Source organism: Phodopus roborovskii, unplaced genomic scaffold (genome assembly GCF_943737965.1).
Source record: "Phodopus roborovskii unplaced genomic scaffold, PHOROB, whole genome shotgun sequence".
Taxonomy (NCBI): Eukaryota; Metazoa; Chordata; class Mammalia; order Rodentia; family Cricetidae; genus Phodopus; species Phodopus roborovskii.
The window spans coordinates 48,060,878-48,080,557 of NW_026126407.1; the positions used below are offsets into that span (position 1 = coordinate 48,060,878).

At 51.5% G+C, this 19,680-nt stretch overlaps 2 protein-coding genes across 3 annotated transcripts; both read right to left on the reverse strand.

The window, feature by feature from the left end:
- Positions 1–462: 462 nt before the first annotated feature.
- On the reverse strand, positions 463–11,183 carry LOC127218746 (mesothelin-like protein). Its single transcript, XM_051179732.1, has 15 exons — positions 11,138–11,183; positions 10,189–10,309; positions 9,094–9,214; positions 5,710–5,795; positions 5,432–5,558; positions 5,164–5,354; positions 4,717–4,807; positions 4,381–4,522; positions 3,881–4,068; positions 3,654–3,809; positions 3,452–3,579; positions 2,327–2,457; positions 2,084–2,178; positions 1,496–1,745; positions 463–905 (listed from the first exon to the last, which is right to left on the reverse strand). Exons 1-15 carry the CDS (start codon positions 11,181–11,183, stop codon positions 706–708), a joined length of 2,073 nt encoding a protein of 690 aa, XP_051035689.1. The 3' UTR covers positions 463–705.
- A 4,953-nt stretch (positions 11,184–16,136) lies between these two features.
- On the reverse strand, positions 16,137–19,680 carry Rpusd1 (RNA pseudouridine synthase domain containing 1). 2 transcript variants are annotated; one of them, XM_051181095.1, is made up of 6 exons: positions 19,541–19,680; positions 18,963–19,151; positions 18,708–18,831; positions 18,465–18,567; positions 18,221–18,322; positions 16,137–17,222 (listed from the first exon to the last, which is right to left on the reverse strand). In XM_051181095.1, exons 2-6 carry the CDS (start codon positions 19,142–19,144, stop codon positions 16,813–16,815), a joined length of 921 nt encoding a protein of 306 aa, XP_051037052.1. In that variant the 5' UTR covers positions 19,145–19,151; positions 19,541–19,680; the 3' UTR covers positions 16,137–16,812. The 2 variants fall into 2 exon arrangements, with proteins under 2 accessions (XP_051037052.1, XP_051037053.1); XM_051181096.1 differs by having other exon boundaries at positions 18,963–19,173; positions 19,541–19,662.

The window sequence follows — 19,680 nt, forward strand, 5'->3', positions numbered from 1 at the left end:
TTTGAAGTTTCTTGTGATCACAGAAATCACATAAATACAGCTCCCTGTGTTCATCCCTCCTACTCTTTTAGAAAGAAGGATGGGGGCTAGAGAGTTGGCTTAGCAGTTAAGAGCACTGGCTGCTCTTCCAGAGGACCCAGGTTCAATTCCCAGCACCCACATAGCAGCTCACGACTGTCTGTAGCTCCAGTTGCAGGGATCCAATGCCCTCACACAGACAAACATGCAGGCAAAACATATTTAGAAAGTAAAATAAGTATTTAAAAAAAAAATGAAAAAGAAAAAGCAGGATGAAAATTGGGCCTGTAGGTAGATGGTGTGTTTAAGGTCTTCCTGATGGGATTGCTGCCATCGACCTAGTGGAAGTCCTGAGACCCCAGCTGAGGATGTGGGAGGCTACCACAGTCTGGCTCTGCCAAGAGGATTCTATTTCCAACAAGGTCCTAGTATAGACAAGGGCTGTACGGTAGCCTTGTACTTTATTCAGATCCACGAGTGAGGGCAGTGACATTGAAGTGACACCAAGTCCTACTTGTCTTGGAATAGGCCACAAGATCTGGATCCTGTCTCTTCCTACCAACCTGTTCTTGTAGCTGGGTAGGACCTATCTCCTATGGGCCCAGGTCCTCAGAGCTGAGGTGTGTACAAGCCAGTCTCCTAGGATGGGGAACACAGCAGGTCCCCTGGGTGGGTGTCTTGTTCCATTTAGCAGCTCTGTTGCTCCTGTATCTGATGTTCAGGGGTCTGACTGCTTTGGGTCAACACCGTTGGCAGTGTCCAGGGTCCTAGTGCCCTGTGAGCAGTGCCTATTGGTCCTGAAGGTGCCTGACCCAGTAGCAGCCACAAGAGGCTGGAAGGCAGAGCCACAGCGAGTGATAGGCACCCCAGAAGAACTGGAGGGCTTCCTGCTGGGGGAACAAGGAAGGGGTCCATAAATCCTGATTAGAAGATACCCCTGGAGTCCCTTCTGTCACCCTTACCTTTGTGGTGGTGAGAGCCATGAGAGTCAGTGAGGATCCCATCCATGGCTGCTCTTCTGGTTCCTTTTGGTGGTTTGTTTTTTGGGGGGCATTTGTTTTGTTTCGTAGTATTGGGGATTGAACCTGGGTCCTTGTACATGGCTAGGCAAGTTCTTTCCAATAAGCTACATCCCCATCTCTTCTCACCCCCATACACACACACACACACACACACACACACACACACACACACACACACCTCCAAGTTTCCCACGCTAGCCATAAACTTTGTAGCTCAGGCGGGTCTTGAACTTGCAGTTCTCCTCCTGTCTTAGCCTCCTGAGTAGCTGGAATTACAACCTTGGGCCAGCAGGCTTGGTCCTCAATTAATGGGTTTTGGAAGGAGGCAATTGTATCACTATAGATAATTCATTAGGCAATGACCTGTGGCATATGGCAGGTCCGCCAGGAGGCAAATGAAAAGCATGGACAGCTAGGGGTCTGCTAAGGATGGGAACAAGGGGTGTGGACCATACCTGAGGCAGGAGCAATGCCATCATTCCCCGGAAGATTCAAGGTATCGATCAAATTGGATGGTGGGTAGACAGTGTTAGGGGGCTTGTTGGTCACATAGGACAGGGTGGGGCTGGTGTCCAGGCCCATTTCAGACAGGTCTGACATGTTGTGGCTGTGCATCCACAGGATAACATTTGGATGGTTACGGGCCTTCTGCAGGTCCCCCACATTCTGGCCCAACAGATTTCTCACATTGTCCACACTCATGTTCTGTAAGTGAAACCAGGGGTTTGGGGGGAGATGTGAGGATCCATGGGGCTGCCTTCCCCAGTCAAGGACCCAGCAAACTGCTCCCAGGACTAAGCAGGATGAGGACTGTGAGGCACAGAGGTCACATGTCACCTGTACTCCTCAGGCTTTGGAACATATGGGTCTGAGACCTGGGGTTCCCAGTTTGGCCAACCCCACCCCACGGAGACAGACTCTGAGCCAGGCAGTGTGGTATATGTCAGTAAGCATTCAAGACACTGAGGCAGGAGGATTGTGAGTTCCAGGCTAGCCTGGGCTACATCTCAACAAAACAAAACAGAGGTAGCTCCCGGGCCCACCTTCAACGTCAAGGGGTTGAGGTTGGTGAACGTATCAATGTCCATGGAGATGTTGGCCTGTGCCAGGTATTGAAGTTCCTCCAAGGGGGCACCACCTAGAGAGCAGTGGTAAGAGATAAAGAGCCAGAGGGCTTATTGTGGGATGGGGTGGGGTGGGGTGGGGTGATGACACAGGACAAAGGTAGGTGTGTATTAAGAAGAGGCTGAAGACTTAGAGGAGAGGAGGCACAATTTGGAGCTCACCGAGGTAGGGGCGTATTAAGTAGTAGTATTCTCCTACAGTACTGGTGTTCCTAAAGACCTCACGAGCCTTGGCGAAGAGCACATCCTTCCGACTTTGAGGGCAGGGAGAGATGTCTGGAGCTCCGGCCAGCCTGGGAGTAGGATGAGCAGATGAAAAGGCTGAAAACCCCTTGACCTGGACCATTGAGTGTAACCTCTGCCCTTTGAAACACAGATTTCTTCTTGTCCCTTGTACTGGGTCAGAATATAACCCCCCAAATTTAAACCCACCTGGTACCTCAGAAAGTGTCTTTATTTGGAAATAAGAAACTCTTGGCAGATGAAATCAGAGTAGAAGATGAAGTCCCACTGGGTTAGGTTGGCCTAACTTCCTTGTGTTCTTACGACAAGCAGAGCTTTTGGATACAGACACACAGGTAAGAGCTAGAAAGGCCTTCCTGTGAGGTTCCGAGGGGCCTGGCCCTGCGGACACTCTGACTTTGTACTTCTGGCCTCTATAAGTCCTAGAGAACATATTTCTCATTTTAAGTCACTTGGTTTGTGATACTTCCTTTCCTTCATTTTATATATATTTTTAATCATTTTTATATTATTCATGTGTGTGGGCACCACAGTTTATGTATGGAGGTCAGAGGACAGCTTGAAGAAGTCAGTACTGGCCTTCACCGTGTGGGACCCAGGGATTGAACTTGGGTTCTGAGACTTGGCAGCAAGCATCTTCACCCTCTGAACCATCTTTCTTACTCTCTTTGCCTATGTGTGTTCCTGTGTGTGTGTACATGTGTGCAGGCCAGAGGTTGACTTCAGGTGTCTCCCTCAGTAGCAATTATTTTGGGGAACATTGGCCTGGGGTTCATCATTTCAGCTAGACTGGTCAGCTAGATTGCTGGCATCACAGGTGTGGCTGTTAGCTTCAGATTGTTATGCTGTGTGCTGGAAATATGAATCCAGTCCCTGTGCTTGTACTGAAGCACTTTACTAGCTGTCTCCCTTGCTGTTTGTGACATTTTCTTATGGTGGTCCAATATGCCTCTGATAGCCTGGCTTGGACCATTCCACCACCTCTCCTCAACCTCAGTTTACCCTATGCCTCTTGCTGGGAAGGTGATTGACTGGGAGGCTCACCGGAACTCTGAGGGCTGGATGATCTGGATCTGCTTGAGGCTCATCCAGCAGAGACGGGAACCCCCGATGGCCACCAGGAGAGCACCAGTAACCTTGCCGTTATGGTCCAAGTACTTCTGAAGAACTGCCTACAGGCAGGCCCAGGGTCAGTGGGTCTGGGCGAACCAGACCTGCTAGCTTCAGCCCCATTGCCAGCCCTCACCTCTGTCTGGTTCTCCAGAGCTGCATCTGAGGCCAGCAGGACCATCACTGTGTCTCCAGATGTGATGTTCCACTGGCCTATTTCATCGAGGGAGTAGAGGTAGACCAGCGAGGTGATGAGGTGCAGCTGGTCCTCAGGGATGCCGTGTGGGTAGATCTGAGGCAGGTGGGCAGTTTAAGTTGTAGCTGAGCACTCCAGCCTCCACCCCATAATGGCCATCCACACACCTGAGCAAGCTTGGCTTTGACAACACGCTGGCACTCTGCAGGCAGGGGGTGTTGTAGTAAGGGGTCCAGGTTGGCCCTGAGCACACGTGTACCCAGGCAGGACTCCAGCTGGGTGCAGTCATAGTGCACCAGGAAGAGGTCATCATGCAGGGTAGCTGCTGTGATGTTGCCACGGACACAGGTGCTCCCTGCAGGGGGGTGCTGATGAGCAGGCTGGCAGGTGAAGCCCCGAACTGACAACTTGCTGACTTTTATCTTAGGCCCTGGCCTCCACTTTTTTCTTGTCTGTTTGCTTTTGGGGGACAGAATCTTGCTATGTATCACAAGCTGGCCTCAAACTTAAAATCCTCCTGCCTCGGCACCTTAAGTGCCACTATGCCCAGCCCCCTCTACTTATTGTAACCAGACCGTGACTTGCTCCTCATCCTTGATCTCTAGCCAAGAGCTTGGCCCAGACTGAGGGAGGCACAGTGTCCCTAGTACACCCTGGTCACACTGACCTGTGCGCCTCTTGAGCCTTGAGGACACTGAATTGGCCTTGGACTCCAGGAAGTTGGTGATGAAGCGCATGGCATCATGTCTGCTCAGCCGGGCTGCCCGGTAAGCAGCCACCACACTGCGGAAGAAGTCCAAGCCCACAGCCTGGCAGGGGTAAGTGTGTCCATTCCCAGTCATAGGAAGGGCCACCTAGCCCCTCCTTCTGCCCCACAGGCCATATGTGCTGTGATAGGAGCACCCAGGGCCACCACTCAAGGCTCAGAGTGGCTGTGTGGCACTCATGGTCCTGGATGGACTGGTGGTGCCCACAGCCAGTCCCACTCCAGGTATCTTCCTACCTCCTGCACCTTCTCCCACAGGTGGGGGCTGATGTAGGTGGCCAGAGGTCCTAGGGCCTGCAGTCCCTCCAAGTTCCAGGAGTCAGGGGGCCTGGTGCATGGGAAAGGGTGCTGTGTCGGAGTCTAACACGCCACCCCATCCCCTAAGCAGGCTGGAAGAATATTTACAGGCCCTTAACTCCTGGCCAGTGCCCACAGTCTTAGGGATTTGTCCTGCTGTGAACCCCAGATGGTGGGAACATCCTTAACCCTGTGCCTCCATGCCTCAACCTGCAATGTCAGAGTAGGGTAAGGGCTGGGGTCAGAATTCAAATAGCAAGACTGTAGGAAGGCATTACTACCATCCTGGGTTCAAAGCTCAAGCTTCTTCCCATCTTATCTCAGGGAAGGAACCCCTCTAGCCTCCCTGGTCCCCCCTTACCCTGATCCCTGGAACCCCCTACCCACCCAATTTGTGTCTTCCCACTGGCCAGCAGGGTGTTGAGGGCAGTAGTCTGCATGACAGTTAGCCTTGGGCACCGAAGCAGGTTCTTCAGCACATGGGGGTCCGAAGTCAGGATTTGGGGTGCCTCCATATCACATGCCAGCACCCCGAGAAGCCCCAGGTCTGAGGCACTGAGCTGTAAGTGGGGTCTCCCCTGCAAGAACAGTAAGTCAGTGCTAAACAGATGATCTGGCCTCACTGCCCAATCCTGTCCTCACCTAAGGCACCTACCAGACAGGACAACGCTGTGTGCTGTAGGGCAACTCTCTGGTTGGGCAAGTTGGCCAGCAGTTCTGTGTCCCCTTGGGCAGCATGGTGAATGAAGGCCCGGCAGTTGGCTTCGCTCACCTGGCTCAGACTAAGGACAAATGGAGGGATGTCAGGGTGGCTGGACTGGGCCTCCCACTAGCCTCCCTAGTGTCTCCAGGTTGGTCCAAGACCAGAGGAGGGAGCCCAGCCACAGCTGGCAGGCACCTAAATGATGAGAAGGCCACAGCAGGGACACTCACTTGTAGAAAAGTAGGAGGTTGGGTGGGTGGAACTTGAAGTCATCCTGAAGGCCTTGCCGTGCAGCGAGGTTGGCCAAGCAGCTAAGCTGAGCAGGGGACAGAGGTTGGACAGTAGGTCACCGTCTGTTCAGTGTGGACTGGCCCTGGTGGGACACTGCTCAGCCCTTACCCCCCTCAGCAGAAGACACACTTTAAGAAGGAATTGGAGATACGTGTGAGGAAAGAACCTGCAGTAGCTTACAGATGAGAAGGCAGATAGAAAAACAAGGTCTGAGACAGTCCTGAGAGAGACAAATGAACGGACTGCAGCTAAAAGCCAGACATGAACGGGGCATGGTGGTGCATGCTTTTAATCCCAGCACTCTGGATGTAGAGGCAGGTGGATCTCTGTGAGTTGGAAGCCAGCCTAGTAGTCTACAGAGTGAGCTCCAGGAAACTCAGAACTATATAGAGACCTGTTTCAAAAAAAAAAAAAAATCCACAGATGTTCAAATTAGATCTGCAGTCAGTCAACCTTGTAGAGGTTACAATGCTCATCCAAGACAATGGCCCCACGGATATTAAAAAGTAGGTCAGCTTCGCCTAGGGAGTGTCGATTCCCTTCGTTCCTTCCTTCGTTCCTTTTTCCTCTCTCTCTCTCCCTCCCCTTACCTTCCCTTCCCTCCTTCATTGGGTTTCACTGTGTAGCCTGTCTGACTGTGAACTCAAGACACTCTTGCATACTAAGAGGATAGGCATACAAAATCATGCCTGTTCTGATGACCTGTTTCCATGTCCCCGTGTGGGTGTTGACAGATTCTGCCTTTCAGGGTTGTTACATCTAAGTTGTTGCACCTGTGTGCACAGATAGACATTTCTTTGCAATCCCTTTATTTTCAAGGGGTGTGCAACAAATGGCCCTTGCTGGTTTCCATATTGGTAACCAGTGTCTCTTCCCTCTCCATTAGCCAGGCTAGGGGCTCTTCATCTTTCCACAGGAGCAGCTTGTGGCATTGATGATTTCCTTCTGCTTTCATTTATTTTTACCTCCTGCTTTCATCTCTCTGTCTCTTCTTTTACATTTCTATTTCTCGCCTTCCCCTGGTTTCCCAATAGGGAACTGCACCACTGAGTTCAGATATTTTCTTTTAACATTTTTTAAATTATTTATTTATTGTGGTGATAGCAGGGTTACATACATGCTATGGCAAGCATTTGGTAGTCAGAGGACAACTTGCAGGAGACAGTTCTCTTTCTATCATCTGGGTTCTGGGATCAAACTCAGGTTGTTAGGCCCAGTGGCAAATCCCTTCACCAGCTAAGCCATCTTGCAGGACCCACATCGGTCTCTTTTCTAACACACACGTTTAAAGCCGTAGTCAGCCATTGTTCTCACTGTACCCCACAGGTTTTGATTAATTTTCTTTTTTCTAGACAGGGTCTCACTCTGTAGCTCAGGCTCCAAACCTCTTACGTCAGTCTCTGGGGTTACAGCATAGTAGGCTCTATTTTTATTTAGCTCAAAACTTCTTTTTCCCAATTGTCTTGATGCCAGATGTGGTAGTCACACCTGTAATTCAAGCACTTGGAAGGTGGAGACAGGAAGATCAAGAGTTAAAGTTCAGGGCTTTGGGCTGGCAAGCTGGGTGATCAGCAGTACTTGCTGCTCTTGCAGAGAACTTGAGTTTGGTTCACAACCAGCACTCACAAGGTGGCTAACAACTGTCAGTAACTCCAGTTCCAGGTGATCCAAGCCCTTTTCTGATTCCCTCAAGTACTGCACACATATACCAATGTATGTGCTGGCAAAACACCCATATATATTATACTTTAAAAACTCTTTAAAAGAAAAAGAGCTAAAGTCACCCTTGGCTACACTGTGAATTCAAAACCAGGCTGGAATACATGAGACTCCTCAACCGCAGAAAAATATCTTGAGAGTTCTTTGGCACAAGTATTATTTAAAAGTGTGTTATTCCTGGGCTGATGAGATGGTTCAGCAGTTAAGAGCACTGGATGCTCTTCCAGGCGACCTGGGTTCAATTCCCAGCACACACATGATGGCTTACAACCACCCATAACTTCAGTTCTGGGGCATCTGACACTCTCTTCTGACCTCTTTGGGCCCCAGGCACATATATGGCGGCAAAACAGCCATACACACAAAATAAATATTTTTTTTTTAAAAGAGCCTGTTGTTCCGTTTCCATTTGTGAGTTTTCCATATACTTTTCTGCAACTAATCTCTTGTTCAAGTTTGTTGTCTTCTGAGATCAGATACTGGATGCTGTCTACATTGTAAGGTTGGGGAAGGTGTATCTTAGAGGCAGTGATGCATCTGTCTTGGTAAGATACGTTCTGTTGTTTTGGGATAAGATTGTCCACACATATCAGCTCCACGAACCCTGATTGCGATGCTGAATAAACTCTTCGTGGTTTTTATTCCAGCTGCCGCATCTGTCCTGGCCTGACAGGTGGCAGACATCGCGGGACATCACAACAGAGTCTCCTGTTATTTGTCCATTCTATAAGTTTGTGTCATGTGTATATGTACACTTTGAAGTGCACATATGTTAAGGGTTATATTTTAAAAACATAGAGGAGCTTTCTACACAGTTCAGACTAACCTCAAATTAGTCCCCCTGCCAAAGCCCCTTAAGTGCTGAGGTTAAAGGCCCATGCCACTGTGCCTAGTTCTTTCTTTCTGTTAACATGGACAGGTGATGTTAGTCAGATGTAGGGCTATGTGGGTTCAGCAGACTCCTGCAGCCCCAGTTGGGAGAGTGGCAAATGGACTGTAAGATCCTCCCTCATGAGCCCTGGGCTGGACCACCTCAAGGAGGCACCATGTCCTAGATGAGCATAGGGAGGGATCTGAGGCAGGGTACAATCCCGTGACCATTTCAAGTCAAGTTAGAAGCACCCTGTAGACAGATTTGCTGAAACATGCTAGGGCTACTCAATGTGAGTACTCATGCAGATCACCCTATAGCGGAAGCAAGGCTTCTTGTCACAGTGGGGCCACAAAAAGTCACATCCTGGGGCTGGAGAGATAGCTCAGCTGTTAAGACCACTGGCTGACTGTTCTTCCAAAGGACCCAAGTTCAATTCCCAGCACCCACACGACAGCTCACAACTGTCTGTAACTCCAGTTCCAGGGGACCTGTCACCTTCACACCAATGTACATAAGATAAATTTAAAGAAATTATTTAGAAACAGCAACAAAAAAAGTCGCATTCTAAGTGGTTTTGAGGTTGGCAAGATGACTTGGAGACAGCCCTCTGCTTCAGGGCAGCTGTGTGCCAATGTTAAGTCCTTGCAGAGATGCCCCCCACCTGTGTACTCCCCAATGTCGGGTAACCTGCAACACCTATGCAACACCTATGCAACACCTATGCTCTTACCTGCCAGGCTTTGAGAGGGGTCCTCTGCGAAGCCAGGCTTCTGAGTAAAGTGGAGAGCTCTTCCCGGGGCAGCTGGCTGGCTGGCAAGCACCGAAAGTTCTGCAAGAGGGAGGTGTTGTTCCTGTATAGGAGGAGGGGGCCATGCTGAGCACAAAGAGGAAGACCCAGGAAGGAAGGCTTTGGCTACTACAAGGGAGATTTGATCACTGAGGAAGTAGAGGCAGGCAGTGCCTGTTACGGGTAATATTCTTCCTTCCTCCCTCTCTCCCTCCCTCCCTCCCTTCCTCTTTCCCTCCCTCCCTCCCTTCCATCCATCCTAGAAGACCTTGCTAGGGCCAAGCTATCAGCTGGATGGGACTTTACTATGGGTCCTGCCATCACTTCTGGGGCTTGGGTTCAGCTGACTTTGAACTCAGGCTTGGACCAGTCCTGATAGCTGCTGAAGGGTATGGGGCCACATGCTGGGTGTTCATGGGTGCGACTATCTTCTGAACTTTTCTCAAGGTGTGACATAAAATCCACCTATCGGGTGGGAAGGCGTCTCTGATACTAACCCAGGCTTGGCTAGATCCACTTGGGATCCTGATCCTACCTGACCAGTCATCACATTAACTGACTGGCCCATTGATTATCATCATTCCAAGAAACAGGGGAGCATCTAAGCCCAGGCCTGAGCACCCAGGAAATGACTAAGCTAAAATGATTTGGGGTATAGCAATGGCCTTGAAGGCCCTGGGCCTGGCACAAACAGTAAGGGATGATAGCCTAGAGCTCCAAGGGGGAGGCCTGGGGGGACACTGGCTGAGGTTGCAAATCTTTGATGGTTGCGGCTTCTTGTGAGTATGTCCACACATTTGGAAACGGACAGGGACTTGATGGCATATAATGACACTGGATCCTGGAAGCAGGCCAGCAAGTGACACTGAAGTTAGGCTAGGCCCCCCTAGGTCAGAGCTGGCCAACAGTGGCCCTGGCTGGGCCTGATACGTAGACTCTGGACATAGTCCCTCCCCTGGGACCACCAACAGAGGATTCAGGATCACTTCTCCATACCCTGTCATAGAAAACAATTTGCTGGACTTGGGTTTTGCTCACCTGATCCATGTGTTGGCTTCACTGGCAGTCGGTTCTCCCTCAGGGAAGCCCTTCATCTGAGGACCAGAGCAGTGGGCAGTGAGGACCAGAAGAAGGATGAGACCCGGACTCACCAGAGCACCTGCAACAGAGTGGCAGTGAGGGCATGAGTAGGGGCTCCCTGTGACCGCCTCAGCCACAGCACCTCCTAAAACAAGGACCTGGAGGAGGCTTGTAGAGCCATACCAGTTTCTGTGTACCCAGTCTGGACTTACATGTGGTATGTGTCTTCTGGAGTCCACAAGTGTGCACACACTTTCTGGCAAGTGCATGTGTGCATGTGCCTCCCTGATTGTTGCTCTGTGTACTCATAATCTGAACACTGAGACCCCAAAACTCAGAGACAGGGAATTGGCTCCATATTCTCCCAAGCCCCTTGTTCCTGTAATGGAATGTGAAAGGGTCTCCAGGCCTAGGAGGAGGGGGTTTGTTTCCAGGGATGCTTCTCTCATGGCTCAAAGCAGACACTTAGCAAAATCCCTTCTGAAGCAGCAGCAGGGCCAATGAAAGATGGTTATACTCTGATGTCCTTTGTGATTCATCACCTCCCTGCCTCCTTGGAGCCTGGCCTGGCTTATGCTGGGAATACCAAAGAGGACTTGGTCTATACCCTGCTGTATAGACCAGTGGTGGCTCCTTCTGGTCACAGTCCTGCCTTGTCTCTACTAGGACCCCCAAGCCTGTGTTGGTGGGACCGTACTTCCAATGCACCTTTGTACCACACTAGCTGGCCTGTGTACAGGGGACCTCACTCTCCTCCCTTCCTTCCCCTGCAGCAGGTCCACGAGTTTGACTTCATGTGGACAGGGTGGCTTAGAGCATGAAGAATCCCCACCTCTGACACACTGTGATCAATCCACAGTCACCCAAGGGGCCAGGGCATCCCCTCTGTGTGGAAGTGTTTTCTCACCCAGTCTGGAGCCCAAGGCTGATGACTGTCGGACAGTTCTGATCATCCTGGCTGGAGTGTCTCAGGGCAGGGAAGCCCAGAGGCTGTGGGTTGTAGGTCCAGGTCTAGCTGGAAATGGCTCAGCTTAGTTTCATGGAAGACAGAGGGAGAGAGGAAGAGAGAAAGAAAAAGAGGAAGCCAGCATCAACATCTTGCAGGGTGCCCGACTCTGTCTGGGGAGGAAAACAACCCTACAAACAAGCCTCACAACGACAGGGAGTGGCAGGGGAGGGGAACTAGTGAGCCTGGCCTTTCTTATCACAGGTCGGGCCCCAGGGACCCTCGTGTGCATTGTTTCTAATTAGCAGATCTCACAAACAGCAAATCTCCCAGGCAGTGGGGGAGAGGTGCCCCCACACCCTGTGACCCAAACCTCAGGCATCAGCAGTCTCTGAGATCCCAGTTCTAGAAGACAAGAAAGGGCCCAGCCAGAGCTGTTGGACTGCTCTGTGCTACTGACTCCCGCTCCCCGCTGCATATATGATGTAAGTATGTATGATGACTTTTGGGCCCCTATGACCTGATTCTCTGTGGTCCGAGAGGCACACAGGAAGGTCACTGCCCTATTTAGGGGCTAAAACAGGCTCAGATACCTAGCAGCTTGCAACACTGTGGCCTGGTTGGTGTCTTCTGTCCTAGCAGTTCTTACCTGAGCAGGAAGTATTATCTGGTAGGAGAGGTGATGTCCAGGGCTCAGGGAGGAGACTACTCCTGATCACACAGCCACAGGATAGAGTAGACCAAGCATTCCAGATACTAGTGATCCAGGCTCAGGTTCTATCAATCCTTGCAGCTGAGCCCCAGGAGGCAGGGCATACGTGGGTAAAACTACCAAGGTTTCTGCTCATCTGCAAGCTTGGCCCAGTAGGCAGCATGGGACTTCACTGCCTAGTCAATCCACTCTGGCAGTGACATCTGCAAGGCAGGCCTGTGGGGAGGAGACTAGACTGTGCCAGGTGATGCTTGTATTAACCCCTCGGGCCCCAGGCATAGCAAGCACCTGCTCTTCAGCCCCAGGAGGAACTCAAGCTGAGCTTGGGTTGAGCTCAGGGTTGGCAGGCACCCAGCACACACCCTCCCCTTGAGGCCTCCAGCCTTACTCAGGGTGTAAAGGGGCGGGTAGCCTGAATTCATGTGTGTTGGTGTCTCTGTGCACATAGGTGTTTCTCATTCTGCACATTCTGTGCATCCCCAGAACTTCCATATGCAAGCTGTTCCCCACACAGGACATTAGGCACACAGACAGGTATGGTGGCTGGGCAGTCCATCCCATGGGTGCTAAAGCACAGTGCCATGTAGACACATGTGAGCCGTGGGACAGAGTGAGCATGCGGAGAGGCATACATTCTACACCTATTCCAGCCCGTGGATCTACTCAGGGCTTGCTGCCAAAACCTCAAAGACACAATCATTATCAGCTCCAGGGCCAAGATGATGGCAAGTCTCAGAAGTGGCTAGGTAAGAGGGAAGTCTGCAAGGGAGATTTCCCAGCCTACCTGCTGGGAAGCTGCCTCTGGGTTGGTCCTGACTGGCTCCTGGCACTGACTATGGCCCACTTGAAGCTCTGACTTTGGAAGGGACTGTGGAGGGCAGAAAGACTCTAGGACCCTGAGGCCCTGAAGTGGGTCTGCACTCAAAATACTAGGTGACCAGCAAGCCAGCTTTGCAGCCCCATGTGAGGCTGGCAGCTGTAGTAACAGCAGACCATAGCCCCTCAGGAGTCGCAGAAGACCTTCCAGGTGGGACCCCTAATGGTTTGGAGTTCAGGTGGCTCAGCTGGTTCAGAGGGATGGATCAAGATGGTCTCACAGGGCTCCTGGGCTTTCATCTGGACCAGTGTAGCTGACACAGTGGTTTCCAGCAGCTACCTTTGGTGTTTGTGAGGGGCCTCTTCTTCTGGAGGGGCAAGATTCTGGGGACAAGTTCAGGAGAGGATCTCAAGCACAGAGCACAGGCCTACCCCAAGCCCCAACATTAACCCGAGGTCAAGGACTGACTGCCAATGGCACTCTGACCCAAGTGCTGCCCTGCGAACAGGTTTTGGTTAAGAAGTTCTTTTTACATTTGTATTTGTTACCCTGGTATTGAATCTAGGGCCTTGAGTATGCTAGGCAAGTACTCTACCACTGAATTACATGCATGCTTTGGCTTAAGAAGCTGCTCTGGACACCGAGACACCTGCTACGAAAAGGTGTCATGTGGTGGAGGTCCCCACCTACCTCCAGGTAGGCTGGAGGAGACTTCCCACAATTCCAGCTTAGGCAGAGGCTGCCCCACTGTGGGCTTGGCCTCTAGGGCAGTCCTAGACCCAAGATAGACAAATGATCACGTGAAAGAATCATCACTGGTGGAGTCACAGTCTATCCCCTGCTCTTCTTTATGGATCACCGAACCCTCCCACAGCCTTGGGAGAGTTCAACCCCTTGTTTTCCAGATGAGAAAAACGGGGGCCCAGAGAGGCTGAGTGAATAGGGCACATAGCAAGTGCTGTTGCTAGAGTGCCCTGGGGCAAGGCCTTCGACACTCTGATCACCCTTTGCTTGACCTGCTTGGAGTGCTGGCCGGGTTGGCCTTGTCTTAGGAGGCCTCCTCTTCCAGGAAGCCTTGTCTAATGCTCTACCCTCTGAACCCTGCCCACCCCATAGCCGCAGGATGAGGGCAAATGTGCAAACGTGGGTATCCCATTAGGATCTGGAGCCTCAGCTGGGGAGGTGGTATCCCACCGGGGATGGGAGCAGGTGCTGAACCACATGGGTAGGTACAGAGGGTACTGGGACACCATAAGGGTTGGTTTGGATTTTCTAGGCATAGTTGTGGTGTGTTTTCTGGAGCAGGGCCTTGCCCAGGGCTTCTGCTCTGCCTTCCTTCCAACTTGTTCTGTCTGCCTATCTGTGCATCTTCCCTACTATCCCATTCCTTGCTCCATGACCTCAACTTGTGCCAGGCCACTGTGACAGTTCAGAGACCTCACCCACCCTAATACTGGTCACTGGGGTCCTCTCCTGATGGCAACCCATGGCTGGCATCCTGGTAGCCACTTGGCACTAAGCTGAAGTCTGGTAGAGTCTGTGACATAGGGGTCGTTCTTTTGCTTCCACTGGTTTGTCCTTTGGGAGGTGGGCTGGGTCACGGAAGTTGCAGAGGTCCATTGCCTGTCTGGGGACTCATCAGCAGCCCTGTGCCCTGGAGGGGTCAGTCAATGCTTTGCTTCCTGCTCCAGACACCAGCCACGAAGGATTTGCTTCTTTTTCTTTATAATCTCCCTCTTTCCCTCTGTGTGTATGTGTGTGTGTAGGCGAGTGTGCGTTTGTGTGTGCATGTGTATGTATATGTATATGGGTGTGTGTGTGTTTGTGTGTGTGTGAGAGTGCACATGTGTGGAGATCAGAAGACTACCTCATCAGGGTTAGTTATCGCCTTGTCTCTTCTACCTTGTTTGAGATGGTCCCTTGCGGTCCACGGTCGTGTTCATGGCATGCTGGCCCATAAGCTTCTGAGGGGTCTCCAGTCTCCACCTCCCATGTCACTGCAGAAACTTGGGACTGTGAGCCACCACGTCTGGCTTTATGTGGGTTCTGGGGATTAGAACTCAGGTCTTCACACTTATGCAACAAGCATGCTACCCACTGAGCCATCTCTTCAGTCCCTCTAAAAGTGGCTTTTTAAAACCATCTCTTGTATCAGACTGGCCTCCAACTTGTTCTGTCACCAAGGATGTCCTTGAGCTTGGGATCTTCTCGCTTCCAAGTCTGGGTATTATAGGTGTGCACCACCACACAAAGGCCTTTTTGGTCTGCTTGTTTGAATGTACTGCTGGGGTTAGAACCCAGGGATCCATGAATGCTAAGCCAAGCTACATTCCCAGCCTTATTTCCTCTTTAAAATGGGAAAACTTGCCTTTGGTGGCTTATAGAAGCTGGCCTGGACTCTCAGAGACAATAGCACTTTCCTGTACGAACACAGCCTCCTTACTCAGGCATTGCCTTGAGGTCTCTGGCATGTGCCTGTCAATGCTGAACTTCCTGAGGGAGGCCTTTTGGGAAGTCTTGGTCTATCCATGCCTGAGGTCTGGTAAGGAAGGCCCCCTGAGAACTGTAAAAGTATGAGGTTGGCCACATCACAAGCTGAGGAACTCATGCCTTAGGGTACAGGGGCAGACACACTGGGACAAAACTCAGCAGTGCCCCTGTGTGGTGACAACAGGCATGACAGCTATTGAACTAATAGCTGTTAGGGAAGTGAGCTGCCGTGCCAGGGTCTGCAGAAACATCCTCTAGATCACCACTATGACTAGGCCGGTGCTGTGTGAGAGACATCCAGAGGCTAAGGAGACAGGAAAAGACCTGTATTTCCCCATAGAAAGACAGAGAAGCATATGAGTGGACATTGAGGGCTCAATAGGGGTGGGCATAGCCTCCCAATCTTCTTTTACAGATTGGAAAACTGACACAGGGAGCAGAAGCAACTAGCTCAGGGCCTCATGGCCCTGCCTTTCATGTAGTCTTTACCAAGATCTGGTGGGCAGTGGTTTCTGGTCTGGCCCATCATGGCAGCTGTCCAGGAGACATATTGCAGTGGGGACTGAGCAGGATCCAGGTGACCTCAGAGGGATTCTGGCTTTGTGATGTCCCTCCCATGAGCACTGGGACTCTGGGCACCTAGGCTGTAGACCAACATGAACAGTGGCTGTTCTGGGGACCCTGGTTGAAAGCACTATATATAGTAATGCTTCTAACTCAGAGGGGCCTTCTGGGGACTGGATATATGACCCAATTTTGGTCCCTATTAAGAACCCCCGAGCCCTAATTTCATGTTTCTTATTGCCTATGGGGCGAGGAAGGGCATCAGACATGACCTTAGGTCTACAGTGGTCCTGCTAAGCAGCCATGGGATAGAGATCTGCCAGATTCAGCAAGGAAGGGTCAAGGGTGCCCCATATCAGATATATTTGTGGTCACTCTTAGGATTGATCACTGAACATTTATTCTGAATCCTAGACCCTAGCTGCAGCTAGGGTGTTATGACCATGTTGTGGGGATGGGTAGGTGAAGCTCAGAAAGCTTCCAGCAAAGGACCCAAAGGCTGACACTGACAGTCTATGGCTATGTGGAAGCCAGGGAGATGGTGACATGGCAGAAAGCTCCAGCCAGGAGCCCACAGAAGAGGAGCAGCATCCACATCAAGCTTGGAGAGATGGGTATGCAAGGAGGATGCCGCTGTTGATACCCCAACACAGTCCCACACATTGGGGCCAAATGCTGGATGCAGGCAGATGAGGTGAGGCTCTGGCAGAGTTCGGCAAAGGCAAAGGCACACGACAGTGGCAGGCAGCAAGAGGCAGGTGGGGGCTGCAGGTAACTGAGTCCAGCTAGGCTAATGTCAGGATGGCCCTTCTCAGGCACCATGGGGTCCAGAAGGATCCTGGCTCTTCCCCTCCTGGCTAAAGGCTTGGGCAAGCTTGGGGTGAAGCTTAGGGGGCAGAAAGCTATTCCATGAGGAAAGAACTTAGCTTTCCCTGGAAGAATACTGAGCAAAAGACTTGCCTACTGGACATCTGTCCCACAGCCCAAGTGCCCTGTCCTGTAGCAATCACAGCTTGAGTCTAGCAGCTCTCAAACCCTAAAGCCCAGAGTCCCTCAGTTGTCTGGCTCTAGTGTCCACTCTGATAGCCACTGCAGGCATGATGCTCGTTGTGCCTCAGTCTCAGGAGGGGGCCGACCTGGCCTGGGCAGGGGTGTGGAAGGGCTGCAGGGCCTCTGCCCTCCATCCACAGGGTTGGGGTCAGGATCAGTCTGTAGGGCATGGATGAGCTGTTCAAGGGGTTGAACGCAGGTATGGGGACTCCAGCAGGCATCAAGAGCAGGCAGGAAGGGGTCAGGTGTGCAGGCCTCCACGCACTCAGCTTGTGTGGGGATGCGCAGGTAGAAGGCATGCAGCATCATGCGGAAAGGTTGGTCCTCCTGGTCCTCAGCCTGTCCATAAGTCAGGTCACCCACGATAGGGTGGCCAAGGGCACTGCAGTGTACACGAAGCTGGTGCGTCCGGCCTGTGGGGTCAGGGGATGGGAGGTCAAGCGGGGATGAACCATTCTTTGTCATGTCCCTACCTTGCTCTTACAGTATCCAGTAAGTTCTCTGGGGTGGCTTTAGAGCAACACGGCAGCCTCTTGCATTTCTGTTTTGTTTTGCAGTGCTGGGGTTTGAACCCAGGTCCTTGTTCATGCTAGGCAAGCATTCTACAGCTACACTATACCCCCAACTCTCTTTTCTTTCTCCCCTTAAATTGTTCTTCGATTTATTTATTTATTATGTACACAGTGTTCTGCCTGCATGTAGTATGTATGCCTGCCTGCCAGAAGAGGGAACCAGATCTTGTTATAGATGATTGTGAGCCACCATGTGGGTTCTGGGAACAGAACTCAGGACCTCTGGAAGAGCAGCCAGTCCTCTTAACCTCTAAGCCATCTTTCCATAAATCTTTTTTAAAGTACATTTTAATTGTGTGTGCATTCCTATATGTGCTTGCATGATGCTAGTGTACAAATGAAGTCAGAAGACAGTTTCTCTCCTTCTACCATGTTGGTCTGTGGATCAAACTCAGATTGTCAGGCTTCTTCACCCACTGAGCCATCTTATTGACCCCTTTTCTCTTTTTTCTTGAGATCAGGACTTATGTAGCCCTGGCTGGCTTTGAACTCCATATGTAGCCAAGGATGGGTATGAAGTCTGATCTCTCTGCCTCTATCTCCAGAGTGCTGGAATTACATGTATATGCCACCCCATCTTCTTTTTTAAAGAGAGATTCTCTTACCAGGTGGTGATGGTGCACACCTTCTTTTTGTTTTGTTTTTCAAGCTTTGGAGTAGCTTTGTGTAGCTTTGGAGCCTGACCTGGCACTTGCTCTGTAGACCAGGCTGGCCTGGTCACTGAGATCCACCTGCCTCTGCCTTCTGAGTGTTGGGGTTAAAGGATTGTGCCACTACTGCCCGGCTCAAGGTCCTTTCTTATATGACCAGACTCCTGTCCTCCCCTGTCTTGGACATACCTGTGAGTGGTTTTAGCAGCACTTTGGACACAGGGTCTCCAGCATACAGTCCATGTTCCAGGACCAACAGCTCTGTGAGACTTGGCTTAGGGTTCTCACAACCTGTATGCAAAGGCAAATATGGGGGTCAGCTGGGCCACCCCTAGAGCTTGAGCCAGCTCCAATCCACATTTGCCCAGCTGTTCCCATCCATGCAGGGTTCAGGCTGGTCTCATGCCCATTGTCCCTATCCCAACCACTACACCTTGTGTGCCCTCGATGCACATGGTGTGGGTCCGCCCCTCTGTACTGTTCTTGCCAATGGCATAGTTGATTGTCACCTGGCTTTCCTGGACATGGCCCCGGACCTGCCAAGCAAGGACATCACATATAGCTTACAGGGCAACACTGACACCTCTGACATGGAGCTTGGGTTAGAGGGATCTGCTGGAGTAGGCTAGAAGCCTTGAGTCCCCACACTGTATTTTAGGAACTGGCCAGGACTTACCAGTGCAAGGTAGGCTTTGGTGACTCGCCGTTCCTTGAAGCATTTATAAGCGCTGCCTGCAGCTGCTTTATTTAGGGCCACACACAGCGCTCCACTGGTGGAGAAGTCCAATTGGTGGCAGAACCTGGGAAGGGGTAGAGGGGCAGCAGTGGCTGGACCCTGTTGTGTTCTGGCTAGCACCATTGTGGCAGAGTCCAGTGTCCCAGAAACCTTTGGAATGATGCTGTGGTGGGGCTCTCTATGTTGGCTCTGTACCTGAACCCATAGCAGGTGCCAGGGTCAGCCAGTTCTGGGAAGCGGTGACATAGTTGCTTCTGTAGGGTTAGGGTCTCCCGCCAGGTCTTGCTATCAATGCGTAGATCCCAATGCTTGTTCACCACCAGGAAGTCGCTGCTCTGGTACACGATGGACAGATTTTCCATGCTGCCAGGCTCCATGGTGGGGCTGCACGCAGGTGGGAGTGAACCTGGAGTGGGGGGGTGCCTGACCTGCACTCAAGCACTGTGCACACTTACTGCGTACCGGCACCTGCTTGGAACCCTTCATGCCTTCCATAAGGAGTCAAGGCCGGGTGTTGAGAGTCTTGCCAAGGTCAGGAGGTTCTGGTTGCCCTGGACTCAGGTTGAGGGAGCTCTCCCTGACCCGGATTTGGAATTAACAGCCTGGTTGTCCAGTTCATCCCTACACACTAGGTTATGGACTTTCCCTGAGTAGGCAAGGAAGAGGACAGGGGCTGCTGCGTCCTGATTGGCCCTGGACCACCCAGAACTGCAGGCGCTCCTTAATTTGCCTCCCACCAGCCTGTGACCACAAGCGGACCCTTTAGGACTTACCTGCAAAAGGATCAAGGGGCCAGAATGTCACTTCTCAGCCCTGCATCCAAACAGACGTCCCTACAAAACGAACCAGGTCTTGGCCTGGCTGGCATGCTGCTCCGCCTTCACCCGCTAATGGATGACCATACTGACCAATG